At 41.8% G+C, this 13,798-nt stretch overlaps 2 protein-coding genes across 2 annotated transcripts in view; one reads left to right on the top strand and one right to left on the bottom strand.

Moving 5' to 3' along the window:
• Nucleotides 1-13,798, top strand: part of mtor (mechanistic target of rapamycin kinase) — a 79,925-nt gene that overhangs the window by 23,382 nt on the left and 42,745 nt on the right. The window contains exons 22-28 of the mRNA XM_070967802.1: nt 62-174; nt 541-703; nt 1,176-1,268; nt 1,739-1,885; nt 2,383-2,525; nt 2,934-3,096; nt 4,259-4,404. Coding sequence (XP_070823903.1) covers nt 62-174; nt 541-703; nt 1,176-1,268; nt 1,739-1,885; nt 2,383-2,525; nt 2,934-3,096; nt 4,259-4,404 — 968 coding nt within the window. The remainder of the gene's footprint in view (nt 1-61; nt 175-540; nt 704-1,175; nt 1,269-1,738; nt 1,886-2,382; nt 2,526-2,933; nt 3,097-4,258; nt 4,405-13,798) is intronic.
• angptl7 (angiopoietin-like 7) lies at nt 7,144-10,608 on the bottom strand. Its single transcript, XM_070968850.1, has 5 exons — nt 10,097-10,608; nt 8,720-8,820; nt 8,421-8,615; nt 7,986-8,181; nt 7,144-7,846 (listed from the first exon to the last, which is right to left on the bottom strand). The coding sequence occupies exons 1-5, from the start codon at nt 10,455-10,457 to the stop codon at nt 7,677-7,679; spliced, it is 1,023 nt and encodes a 340-aa protein (XP_070824951.1). The 5' UTR covers nt 10,458-10,608; the 3' UTR covers nt 7,144-7,676.

Genomic DNA, 13,798 nt, shown 5'->3' with positions numbered 1-13,798 from the left:
GAACTTCTCATGGTAAGTGTTGTGCTATGTGCGACTGAGCAGTGTGTGCTCTCCTTTGCAGCTGCTCAACGCCATCCAGCTGTTTGGTGCCAACCTAGATGACTACCTGCATTTGCTGCTGCCTCCCATTGTCAAGCTGTTTGATGCCCCTGATGTGCCCCTGCAGGCCCGCAAGTCAGTGCTACAAATCCCATGTAGTGGTAGTTTGGAATCTAGTGAGAAGTTAAAAACGAGGCTAACTCAGAGTGGATTGATTTAACTTTGTTATATTGCGTCCTAAATCAGATTTTAATTGCACCACAGAAATGGAAAAATGTAACTGGCCCTGTGATACCAGAGAGACACCAGGGCTCCACTGGTCTGATTTGCAATGCAGTGCAATTTAATGTGATACTGAAGAATCTAGCTGGCATGTACTTCAACTTTTTCATTTGTCATCAAGGCTATTTTAAAGTCCTCTGGACCAGGCCACGTCCTTCTCTCCTCCTCATGCTTAAGTGAGCGTTTTGTGTTGGTCTGTTTTTCCGCTGTGTGGCTCAGGGTCGCCTTGGAGACCCTGGACCGGCTGACAGAATCCCTGGACTTCACCGACTACGCTTCACGTATTATCCACCCTATTGTTCGGACACTTGACAGCACGCCTGAGCTGCGCTCCACCTCTATGGACACCCTGTCCTCGCTGGTGTTCCAGTTGGGCAAGAAGGTAGCTATTGCTGTCCCCAGGGCTCCCTTTAGATGCAGCTATTATCCAGAAGACTACTTCCAGCCTCCCTACTGCTGGCTACACATGAACAGCATTTCATCCCCCCAAGTCTTTATTACTTCCTGCCAGACTGCTGATGTCATTGAACATTTGGCGGCAGGGGGTGGTGTTTATGAGAGTGGATGAGGTCACATTTACCCCTCCCTCTCCTCCCGAGCCTTCCCTTCCCTTATCCCTCAACCCTCCTATCGTTTTCAGGCCTAACCTCAGAGCCACAAGCCCACCTGCAGCCATGTCTGGCAGCAAATGTGCAGGGAGAGCTTTTGATCTGAGACTCATGGTGGTTAGATACAAGTGCAGGACGCAGAGTTATTTGGCTCATGGCAAGGGGGAAAGCAGTAGCAAGACGAAACCGCATAAAGCGCTCATGCACCCTTTTATTAACTCTCCTTCCCTTCCCTCTTATTTTCAGTATCAGATCTTCATCCCTATGGTGAACAAAGTGATGCTGAAGCACAGGATCAACCACCAGCGTTATGACATACTCATATGTCGCATTGTTAAGGTAAGCCAGGACATCCAGGTTTTGTCAAAAATATATTAAACCAATAGATACTATGCACATTTCCAACAAGTCATCTTCTGAGTTCCTGAGCATGTGTTCATTGTTCTTTGCCTCTTGCCCAGTCGGGCCCAGAACATTATAGCTCTAGACACAGAGTAAATGCACATGTTCAAGCAAGAGATGACATAATCATAGATAAACAAAACTTTTTTATGCACAGTGCACCATAAGCAAGCCATTACCATGCTTTATCAACACATACCCCTCAGGAAGGAAATGCACGTCTTTGAGGCCTGAATGAACAGTTTGTCTGTGTGTGGGCTGTGGCTGGGTGTGTGTGTGTGTGTGTGTGTGTGTGTGTGTGTGTGTGTGTGTGTGTGTGTGTGTGTGTGTGTGTGTGTGTGTGTGTGTGTGTGTGTGTGTGTGTGTGTGTGTGTGTGTGTATATACATGTGTTTGTGGTCACAATAGGGTTATACTCTGGCAGAGGAGGAAGAGGACCCTCTAATCTTCCAACATCGGCAGCTTCGTGGTAACCAAGGTGATGCTCTGGTTAGCGGGCCAGTGGAGGCGGGGCCAATGAAGAAGCTTCATGTCAGCACCACTGCACTTCAAAAGGTAACATACACAAGTCCAATGTTTATTTCACCCTATAGTCGTAGTCTGTAGGTATTGTGATTGTGTATGGTAAACAGTCCTGTGTACAAGCCCATTGTTTACTTGTGGTGATGACATACAGACCAGTGACGAGTTGAAGGAAAAACGTGAAGAAACAAGCAGAGAAACACAGTGAATTCAGATGCTTCCATGCAGGGCCCAAGGGGTCACTGAGAGGTTTGATGAGTATGAAAATAATAAAATCATGGCTTTCACATAGAAGACTGACTCATTACACAGCACTCTACACCCCCATCAGTGAAATCCCAAATGAGGCAGTCTTTTGGGAGAATCCTGCTTTGTTCTTTGGAACATTTAAGGACTACTAGCAAAAAATGTAATGCGTGTATCTCAGCCAGATCATCCCACACACGTTACATGTGACACTCAAGGTCTGGTGAAACTGTGTTCCTCCCACAGAGTTCCCAGTGAGATGCATGATTTGTGTCTCTTTACAGGCTTGGGGTGCTGCTAGGAAGGTTTCCAAAGATGACTGGCTGGAGTGGCTGAGGCGCTTGAGTGTTGTCCTGCTCAAGGAGTCGTCCTCTCCAGCTCTGCGATCGTGCTGGTCACTGGCCCAAACCTACATCCCTCTTGCCAGGTACACCACGTCTGTCACCTCTACCTGCCGATAGAACAGCTAAAAACAGTCACATAAATCCCCTCATTAACACAGAGACAGAGCTTGAAACTTTGCACCTTCGGCCATCAGTTACCAGTAGTACCAGTGATACAAGACTAGTTGCACTGGCTACTGGTTTCCAGATGTGACTGTGTGTAGCTGTGAATATTAACCAGATTGTTACAGAAAAATACTGTATACGCTCTGTGTTGTAGCTATAAAACAACACTGTACTTGGTTATACACTGTCTTTTTTTTATTTTTAACGATATAGAATAATCTGGCTACACAGTGATTTGATTGTCTCACAATTTCATTTTGCCACTACAAAACATTTTAACGCTGTGTCACATTTTAGTGTGTAAATGATGTTTCTGTGGTCCACAGGGACCTGTTCAACGCGGCCTTCCTGTCTTGTTGGTCTGAGCTGAGCGAGGACCAGCAGGATGAGCTCATCCGCAGCATTGAGTTAGCGCTCACCTCCCAGGACATTGCTGAGGTCACACAGACTCTGCTCAACCTGGCCGAGTTCATGGAACACAGTGACAAGGTTAGCACTGAACATCGGGAGCTACTTTCACCACAGAATCACTGTGTTTGGAGTCAAGGATTGCACATGCTGTGTATTTTTATGGTGCTTCCAGGTCTGTATTTAAAGTAGCGTTTTCTAAATTCAAGGTTATGATTGTAGACGGTGTATTTTTAAAGGGGCGATGAATAAGACTGTTCCCTCTTCATACAATATAATCTGAAACAGCCCATCATAAATCTACAATGGTTAGATGTCATTCATTGCTACCAATGACCCAACTATAACTTGTCAGTTTTTGAGCTTTTCAAACAAACTGTTATAAAAAGTTCATGCCTGTTGGATGTGCGTGACATTACATGCATTACATGCTGTTGAAATGCCATTTGAAAATAGGATGTACTTTGGTCTCCAGCTGGCAAAGCAGCACCACTCAAAACTCATCTGGACTTGGCTCAGTTAATTTGATGTCTTCCTTTGTTATTGATGTATCTGCAGACTAGGAGCCAGACACAAAGCAAAATTTAGGACTCCAAATAGCAGAAGTCATTAAACACTGACAACAAATGTGATACATCAAATCACTATTGTACATCTCATTGCTCTGTTGGTCTTACAGTGAGACAACTGAGCAGGAACCAAAGAGAAGACACTTAAAACCACAACAATATTTTGTTCAAGATAACTAAATTATTAACAGAGTAAGCCTTCCTGGACAGCACTTTCTAGTCTACTGTTTGACCACACATGTTGAGCTAATTAGGATAGTTATGATACTGATAGGATAGGTTGAGGGCAGGGACCGTCATGGTTGGGTCATATTATAGCAGGGCTCCCTCCTGCTGTGAGGCCACACTAGAAACACATGTAAAATGTACTGTTCTGATCCAGTGGAGTGAAGAGCATAAGCATAGTCCTGCTGGCTACCAGACTTTTTCACATTAACTCAATTACAAAGGCACGTTAATACAAATCATGTAAATGCTACATCAAACAACCTTATTCCAATGATTCTCAGTAATTGAGTTTGAAGATTTTGGCAGAATAATAGCTTGTATTGACGGTGCAAACCCTACTTATTGCCGATAGAGGACAGTAAAGGTCACAGACAACTGTTCATTACAGCTTAATTTTGTTTAGCAAAGAACTTTGGTTATGTCATACAAGTTGTTTCCTTTTCCAGGGCCCGCTGCCCCTCAGAGATGATAATGGAATTGTGCTGCTGGGCGAGAGAGCTGCCAAGTGTCGTGCCTATGCCAAGGCCCTGCATTACAAAGAGCTGGAGTTCCAGAAAGGTCCTTCTCCTCTCATCCTGGAGTCTCTTATCAGGTAGGAAATCTGAAAACCTCAGAAACAACCCTCATTCTAAATGGTGACATGTTGAACTCAGTCTTTCTTTGTCACAGTATTTTACTGAAAATAGCAAGCACACTTTTTTCCGTACATGAACAGGACAAATAAGAAATTACTGTATTTAAAAGTCTGCCTGATATATATATATTTTGGGGGGTTTTTTTTAGCCTTTATTGGATAGATAGATAGAACAGCTGTAGTGAGATAGGAAAGGAAGGGAGAGAGAGGAGGAGAGGAAAACATGAAGCAAAGGGCCCCAGGCTGGAATCGAAGCCGGGCTGCTGCTTAGGCCTCTGTACATGGGGCGTACATTCTTGAGAGTTGGGACTTGCTTATGGCAAATCATTTCTCGGTAGCTTCGGGATCATAACATAATCCAGTGTCAGTGGGAAGTCATTTCTTTGTTCTCTTCCTGCTGGTGTAGAGTCATCCTCGTCACAAAAACTACGTTCGACAGGTGCCTCCGTATCATGTTAAGACAAACATTAAGCCATTCCCTCAATGTACATTTTTAATCGAATAAATATGTAAAGAAATCATATTGCACATATCCTCCTGTCCCATAACCCTTTGATATCCTCTGTCATCTTTTCCATCCCCTTTTCTCATCTTTCTTTATTTCTGTGCCTTTGGCATGGCATGGAGAAATCTGTTTTCCAGGCATCTAATTGGACGCTTGCCTCCTTTTCATCTATGAGTGTCTGGACTTGTGTTTCTTAGGGGCCTGTTTTCAATTTCTCAGGAGCCTTGATGATGATGAATGATGGGAGTCGGCACTCTGGTGTTTTCAATATCCCCATCTGGTTCTCACCTCTCCAGGATTTCCCATAAAAGATCTAGAGGCTGGTGTGCAAAAAGCACTGCGTAAACCTGGCTCCACTGAGTCATTGCTGTATTTAAAAGAAAAGCCATCATATCTGATGCACAGGTCTTGATGACGAGGAGGCATCGTCACTGCTCTTTTAGTTCCTGATGAGTCATGGTGTTTGTAGATGAGCTTACAATTATTTCAGGAATTGTTTTTTGCATTCTGTCATATGGATATTCAGTTAAAATTCCAGGTATTAAATCTGAGTGTCATACTCGTAATAGTACTACTTTTATGAGTTGTCCCTGGTATGAAAAATGTGTGAGGGATTTTAAGCAACTCACAAGAATTAGTTTGTGGTCTGTCTGTATTTTATGCCTTATAGCTTTGGATAGAGCCAGGAAATTGGTCACATTTTCCCTATTATTCCCAACAACAGAGGAACACTGTTAATTGAGCATTTGGCCCATGGTGTTATTGGTACATCATGCAGTGGCTTAAAATGGACTTGGATTAGTACAATTTTTCTGTTTTATTAAATTTTGTTGAGTTTGATCATATCTGGTAGAATGTAATGATGGGATGAAAGCTGTGTGATACGTATTCTAAAGGTCTGTAAGAGTAAAGTGCTCCTTCATTTCCAATTTAACTGTGGATTTGGTGATTCATCACTGTAATGACTGGAGTAAGGCATTATTGCATCTGGACCATATGGTAATATAAATGTGTAGCCATGATGTTACTGGGCACCATGGAAATGCCTAGAAATGGAATTATAAATATAGTTTAGCATGATCAGATGTATAGAAGGCTGAAAATTAGTCAGCAATATCTCATCTTATGCCCGCCAGCCAGCGTGGCTTTTGGGCATTATTTGATTTTACCTGTCAACCCGCTCAAATGGACTTAATGTATGAGTGGAAGAGAATGGACACAATAGCAGTTACACTTGTGCAGTACCTATTTCCACACCATAGTTTCTATGATTCTTTGCATTTAATAGCTGCTGAAGGAGCCGAGTGGTCAAGTCACTCTCACGCAATATTGTTATCAAATAACTACAACTTTTGGAAGTCCCTATTCATGAAAGTTTCACTTCCCTTAAAAATTTGCATTTGTTAGGTTTCCGAAATGAAGCATGCTAGTCATTAGAACTGTATTGTGCCCTGTATGGGAACTTGAAGGTTTACGTCAGGAGTAGCTGACCTCTTACAATTGCACTGAGACCATCCACCACTGTTTAAGGTCCGTTTTTGTTGTTGGGGACACAAGTTTGAATCCTTTAAACCGTAAAATAGAAAGACCAGGTCATATGTCACCATTCAAATGCCTTTCTTAAGTGCTCTGTATTCCACTGTGGTCATTTCTTGTAAAGGAAAAGGATAAATGCCCAGCTTTAATTAGATATTTACCCTGACTGAATGTGTCACCTTGTAAACGGAAGAGAATCTGACTAAGCCTACCACTGAGCCTGTATAGGCCGTGATCCCTCTCTGTACGTATCTGAATGCTCTAAGGAATTCATTGTTGCGTTCAAAGCATTGCAAAATGGTGTCATTGTTTTCAGGGAAGTAAACCTAGGGGCATTTAACTTGATGGCAGAATGTGTGTGGTCTTCATTCCAGAATTTGCCTTAGGTGCCCAAGGACCTTTGGCCAGAATGTCAGGAGGTGACCCAAGAGTCAGAGGTCATGGCTCAAGGAAAATACGTTGCCATTTTGGGACATGAATGAACACAAGGCCTTGATTTGCACTGAGACTGTCATTGAGTTTGTCACATTTCAGCTATGCTATTATAGTCAGTCAAGTGAATCAGAATTATCTGTTAGAGATGGGCTATACATCTTGTTTCTTTTAAAAAATATGTTTATTTTCTATCACATAAAACAACATAATTACAGAGCTGTACACATTTTACAAATTACACATTTCCATAGTCAATGGTTAGGGTTTAAAAATAAAATGCAGCGTAATTCATAGGAAATACCTTTGGTGGTTGGTCCCATTCCGGCAACTCACAAAGATCCTTTTTAATTAGTTACTACCAGTCCTTGATGATTTGTATCTGAACCAGACCGGTCTGGACTGATTCTTGCTATTACCCAGAAATGACTTGTATTAACTAAAAATACATCCTAGTGCTTTAAAGACAAATGAGAGAAGGAGTCAAAATGCAGTAACCCATACAGGACAGTGGTAAAAGACCATCTATCAAAGCTTTTAAAAAATAAAATATCTTACTGATAAATACACAAAATGAACTACAATTTACAATCAAACATGGCAAAAACATTACACATTCATCTTACTGAAATTTAACCAGACAACATTTCATTCTTTTCCCACTCGCGGGATAGCCACACTTTGGTTGAACAGGTATTAGTGAGATCTCCCAGCATTCATGCGTATGGTCTTGATCCAGGACATGCGGCTGAAGTACTCAGGGTTGAAAACCGACTGGCCGGACCTTCATCTCCACTTTCTTGAGAGAGTAGTTGGCTCCGTGCCAGCCGTACCAAGTGATCCCATCTGAGCTCTTTGTGTGCTCACCATAGCGGTAAAAAATGCCATTCAAGTTTGAGTCAGTGCAGCAGTTGTACCAGTAACCACCTGGAAAGACATGAAGGAAAAGAATTAGACTTACTGTTAATTGGAGGGAAAAAGTGTACAGCTACACCTTACATATATATCTGTAACATGTAGTGTAAACGACTACATGGCTCGTTCTAGGTTTGCTCTCATAATTTACCCTTGCGCCGAGAAGCACAGTCATCCACACATTTGTCATTGTCCTTGTCAATGGTGCTGAAGTTGGTGTTGTTGTGGTAGCGCAGGGAGTCTCCAGCATTTCCACTGTAGTTGGCAAGGAAGAGCTTGTAGCTGTTGAGCTCATTACCCACAGTGAAAAAGCCATACTCAGCATAGCGCGTCTGTCCTTCCCAGTCCTGAAATGACATATAACATGCTTAAGAAAGGGCCAGTTATAGAACCAGAGAATATTGACCCTCCTGGTCTATGGAACATTTCTAACAGTTAGTTTGATTTATTAGTAATTTTTTTATGCTCGTTACCCGTTGGAATAAATTGTTTCTGTGTTTATGCTGGCGTACTTTTGGCTATGAAATAGATTGTGCGTGGTTTACAAATTGTTGCTCGTTAGTGTGCCATGTTTTCCAACATGTACCTCCATTTCGATCCTGAGCACACTGGGCTGCCTTGTTAGACGGAATATGTGGTCATTGCCCAGCCAGAAGTCTCCGCGAATGGATCCAAATCCATTTTTGTACTGCTTCCAGTCTCGGTTGAATGATGTCAGGCCGACCTTGCGCCTTTGGATCAGAGTCCAACCACCTCCGTTTGTCTCCATATCGCAGAAGACCTAGAAGTATTTACCAGAACTTAACAGAATGCAGAGACAAGAGCACTACAGAAACATAGACAGCAAAGAGGACATGCTGTACACAAGACTCATGTGCAACTCACATTCAGCTCAGGTGTACCCAGAAAGTCGTCTTTAGGAAGTTTGTACTCGCCAGAGATCTTGTAGTTCTTGCTGTATAGGGATGCACAGTCATATATGGCATCTGGAAAGAGAAAAGATTTTTTTCAGTTATGCCAAAACCATATGCAGGTTCATGTGCAGTTTTGAAAAATGTGAGTGTCATAAATTCAAGCGGCTTAATGGATATCTGAGTGATTGGACAGATGAAGAAATGACCTTTACCCCCACCGAGAGCAAAACAGAAAGGAATATGTGCAGCATAGCTCGCCTCTTTTACTCCTGTCACAGTATGGTGATGCCATTAATACGGCTATGAGATCACTACGGAGCAATGAGCCCAATACTTTAAAAAGTCTGTGTGAAAGAAAAAGAGATGGAGACCTTCCACTTCTTCTAATCTTTGCATCCCTTCCTGTTCTGCTCTCCTGTCTCTAATTTACTCAAGTTTGAAAAAGGCCTCTGTGTTCCCTTTGCCAGTGACATAAATGTGGCCCTGTTAGACCACACAGTTAAGGTATTGAAATAATAAACTACGTCATGCCTGGTTAACCTCTCTGCAGCAGCCACTGCTGATTAGTGGTGTGTTAAAGTTGAGATGAATGTGGGAGATGATTTGGCTTTCATGGTGCTCTTTATTGACAGCCCTGCAGATGGGACTCTACAGCTCCAAATTAATGCTTTTGGCTGCTGTCGGGCAACTCCAATAAATGTGTGCACTATAATCTACCTCATGGCCAATTCACAGCAGTTGTCTGAGACCTTTGAAGCAGTGGACAAGGCTGATTATAGTTTTTCACAGCTAAAATAAATATATACTGTTGTGTGTGCTTAGTTGGCCTATTTGGGAACTGTTTTGGAAAATGTAGGTGCTTACATTCCAGTGAAATTACGGCTTTTGATTTTCTCTGCTTGTTATTTACTAGACTTGATCAATTCAAAAATGGGTACTCCTCTCAATGAAAAGAAGCCCCTGTAATGTATTCAAACTGAACCAAACAAAATATCAAAAACAGCTGTTTTTCATTCAAAACAGACTACAGGCTACAAAGGTTGGTTGACCAATGCTACATTTCAGTTCAGTCATATCTAAAATCTGTGTCCATGTATGGAAATAATTTCAATAAAAGGAGCATGAATGGGACAGCAACTGCTCAACAGGTTGCAGAGAGAAAGACACACACTAGAGTCACTGAATGATCAGTTTTACCATGTGTGAACATTTTACTAACTCTCTCTAAGACTGTTTTCTTCATGTAAATTGCTTTCATGTGGATTACATTCAGCAAAAATCATTGTTAGACTAAAAATTACTGAGATGTATGCCAGTTAGTTTTCTACTCATTTGTGTTGATGCTCACCTGATGAAGTCTGAGTGGCAGACTGGAGGGTCTGCAGCTGCATGATCTCCACACGGTTGTTGATCTCTGAGTACTTGCTCTCTGCCTCTGTGACCCGGGCTTCTTGCTGCCGGTTCTGCTTGTCCAGCTCCATTATTTGCCTCACAACGTTCATCAAGTCTGTCTCCTGCTTGCGACTCAGCTCCTCGAGGAGGCTGGTTAGATTGGCTACCTGCACCTTGAGAGAACGCACCTCATCGCAGCACTGAGCCTTGAGAGGCTTTGGAGGTGCCAGTTTCTTCCTGGGATTCTGGGCCCATGTCTCTGCCAAAAGAAGCAGAGTGACCCCCAAAGCTACTATGGTCAAATTTACCTTTGCCATTTCTATACAAAAGATCTAGATTTTGACACTGTCTCAGGTGTTTCTGATTGCTTTCGGAGTTGAATGCAGTCAGTCTCTGTAGAAGGTCTCTGCTGGAAATATCGAATGGACCAGATGAGTTGGAGCTCCTCTTTGACCAACTGCTCACACAGGCTCTTATTTCCTCTGTGAAGCCCTCCTCTGTCTGAACATCTTAAATATATTGCGTGTGGGTCCTCCCCCTCTCTCCCGGTGCACACCACTCACCGTGCTGACCCTCTCCAACCTTCAGGGTGGAGGACCTTTCCCATCCCTCCTCCCCCTACCCCCCTTTGCCTCCCCCCTCATGTTACTTTCACTCATTCCACAGAAGTTCTGCCCACGTTTCTCCTCTTTTTGTCAGGTGTTGAAGCTTTCTGGACAATAATTTTTTTTTTTTTTCACCTCTGCCTTGAAGACATACAACATACGGAACTGAGAAAGCAAAACAAATGTGACTGCCTGAACTCATTGCACAACCAGTTATGTACCACTTGTTATAGTATGAAAATTAAGCTCCTCAATATCGTTTCATTTTAAATGGTTTTGGTACACATAAGCATTGTTAGAACAGTTGTATGTAATTCCCTTCCCCATCTTAACACTTAAATTAGGCTGTTAATGACAGGTTTTACTGTTTCCTTGGGGCTGACCATATCTCCAGTTAATTTGGTCTTCACATGCCAAGAGATGTGTGAAGTCGCTAAGTACTCTTAATTGTAGGTTAAATGTTCTATTGATGCTTCCCTTTTTGGCAGATGTTAAAGCAGGCATGTTTTCTACAGAGCCTTTCAACCTCCAATTTCAAAAGGCTGAGGTTGATAGAAGGAGAAAGGCTTAGTGAAACCTTCAGAATAAAATTAAAGCTAAATACAGTTTGCATTAAACAGGCAGAATTTGCTCAGGAACAGGAAGACAAAATCTGAATATGGCATGTACACGTGTGAAGGCTTAACAATTTGCCATCACACACGCACTGTATTTTTTAAAGCAACAAAAATGGTGTACTGTTACCCAGTAGAGAACCACAGGGCAACAAAATGAAGTGATATCCTTGTGACTTTTATGAGTAACAGAAGAAGTCGGCTGCTTGTATTTTGTCTTTTGTTTTAGCACAGACATCAGTGTCATTGGTTTTCATGTTTGGTACTGCTGCAGAATCATTTCACAGAAACACTAGAAGCACTGGAACACACATGAAAGACTGGAATCATCCAAACATCGTCATTTATATTCCAGTTTCCCTTTTTTTGTCACTCCACTACAGTTGAAAAGATTAGTTCGTTAAGAGACAATTAATCATTGTTTTCAACCTTTAAACCTTGCCGTATTGCCCCCTTTTGTTGTTACATTCTTCTTGTCATTCTTCCATATTACCATGGTTTGTTGTACATTTAATCTTTTGTCACCAAACCACTTCCACACTCGTGCAGTGGCTCACCTTTGTGGAACTAACTCCTTCACAATGGAGCCGGTAGCAGTATTACCTTTGCTTTCAGCCAGGCTTGTTGTTGCTATGCGTAAACCATATGACATCATTACATGAATAAGTTGGAATATTATCACTATATGATGTTTTTGTTGATCACATAAAAGATTATACTGCTATTATTGTGAACAATATGATTTTCACACCCTTACCCACAACTATAGAAGATAAGACACAGCCTTGTACAAGTGAAAGTCCTTTCGGCGTTCTCTGGTGGTTTAAACCCCCATTTACAATCTGCTGCTGAATGTGGTCCGTTTGCGTGGCTTAATAACAATGTTTGCGAAATTCCTGCTATTGGGTCATCTGTCCTTTTAAAATTTCTGACATACCAATCACTGGTTGGTGATGAAAATAATACCTTTGTAAAATCAGACATCAGAGAGGCTTTCGTGAATCTCCATTTTGTGGAATTTCTATCTCATCCCAGCTTCCCTGAGGAGCTGCCATCCCTGCCAGTTTAGAGGAGATGCCTTTGGAGATCAGGCCAAAGGGATGGTTATGGGGTTTTGAGGCCTGTCAGAGTATGCATTGGGCATTGGGACAACTGATCATGCATGACTTGTGTGATACCCTGCTGTGTGAAAAAGTGCCAGAGTATGCTGTAAATACAGGGAGTTGTGTTAACTGAGACATGGCTGAGCCGAGACATTCCTGTCAGTTTTTACTTAAACTTTATGGGTTTTCCCTTCTCCACATGGACAGGAATGAACTATCTGGAAAAAGCAGGAATGGAGGCGTTTGCACATACATAGATGATAATGTCAACAACCAAAACATTGAACTACTTTGCATATGTCTTGAAAGACGTACGTATATAGTTGTATTAAAGATACCCTGTGGAGATCAGTTTTTGACCGCTTGTAGTGCTATAGATCAATGTTTTTATGGCATGAATATAGACAGATGTTTGGAATTTATCATGTGTCTCTACGGCTTGCGTTTGAATTTGTGATCCAAATTACTACCATGTACTGCACTTTACCCATGGGTAAACTCAGTTAGTAATGTTGTTCAGTTATATGAGTTAATGTAACCCAGGAAATCCAAAGCAGTGAGCTGGGGGGACGATCAGATTGATAGAATACAGTATTACAACTGCAGAGCAAAAACACCTGAAAAACTCGACACTTTCGTTTACCATCTTACTACAAGCCTATTCCCAAAGACTTTGGGACGCTGTGTAAAACAAAACTTAAAACAAAATGCAATCATTTGCAAATGAACTGTGTTTATCTAAAATGTGTTCAAAGTGCTCCTGAGTCCATGTACTAATATCCTTTATACAATACTATCACCTGTTGTCAATGAACCTGTTTACCTGTGGAATGTTCCAAACAGGTGTTTTTGGAGCATTCCACAACTTTCCCAGTCTTCAGAGCTCCTGGCCCGACTTGTTTGAAACGTGTTGCCGCATCAAATGCAAAACATTAAATATATTGTCTTCGTGCTGTTTTCATTTGAGTATATGTCAAAACAGATTAGCAAATTGTCACGTTCTGTTTTATTTATGTTTTTCACAGTGTCCCAACTTTTTGGAATTGACCATAATCTTGCATCGCCTTGTTTTTTCTTTTTTCTTTTTTTTTTGAAGAAACCTCCGGCTCTTTGTGTCCCTCCCGCCAAATGTTTGGCAGACATTCCTCACTTTTCCTCGCTTGGGCAGGCGAACAAATAAGGAAACAGTTTAGATTGTTCTGCTCAGCATCATCTTTGTGTCATGGGAACTGTGGTTTGGAGCACAAATAAGAAAGTATGACTTTCCCAAAATTCCAAAATATTACATAATTATGTAATGGTCTGTTAAAGCTTTGATGTGTCGTAGTGTCGAAGT

This window comes from Chaetodon trifascialis, chromosome 8 (assembly GCF_039877785.1).
Source record: "Chaetodon trifascialis isolate fChaTrf1 chromosome 8, fChaTrf1.hap1, whole genome shotgun sequence".
In the NCBI taxonomy this organism is placed as follows: Eukaryota; Metazoa; Chordata; class Actinopteri; order Chaetodontiformes; family Chaetodontidae; genus Chaetodon; species Chaetodon trifascialis.
Note: the sequence above shows the minus strand (reverse complement) of the source record. Positions and strands in the feature narration are given on the sequence as shown.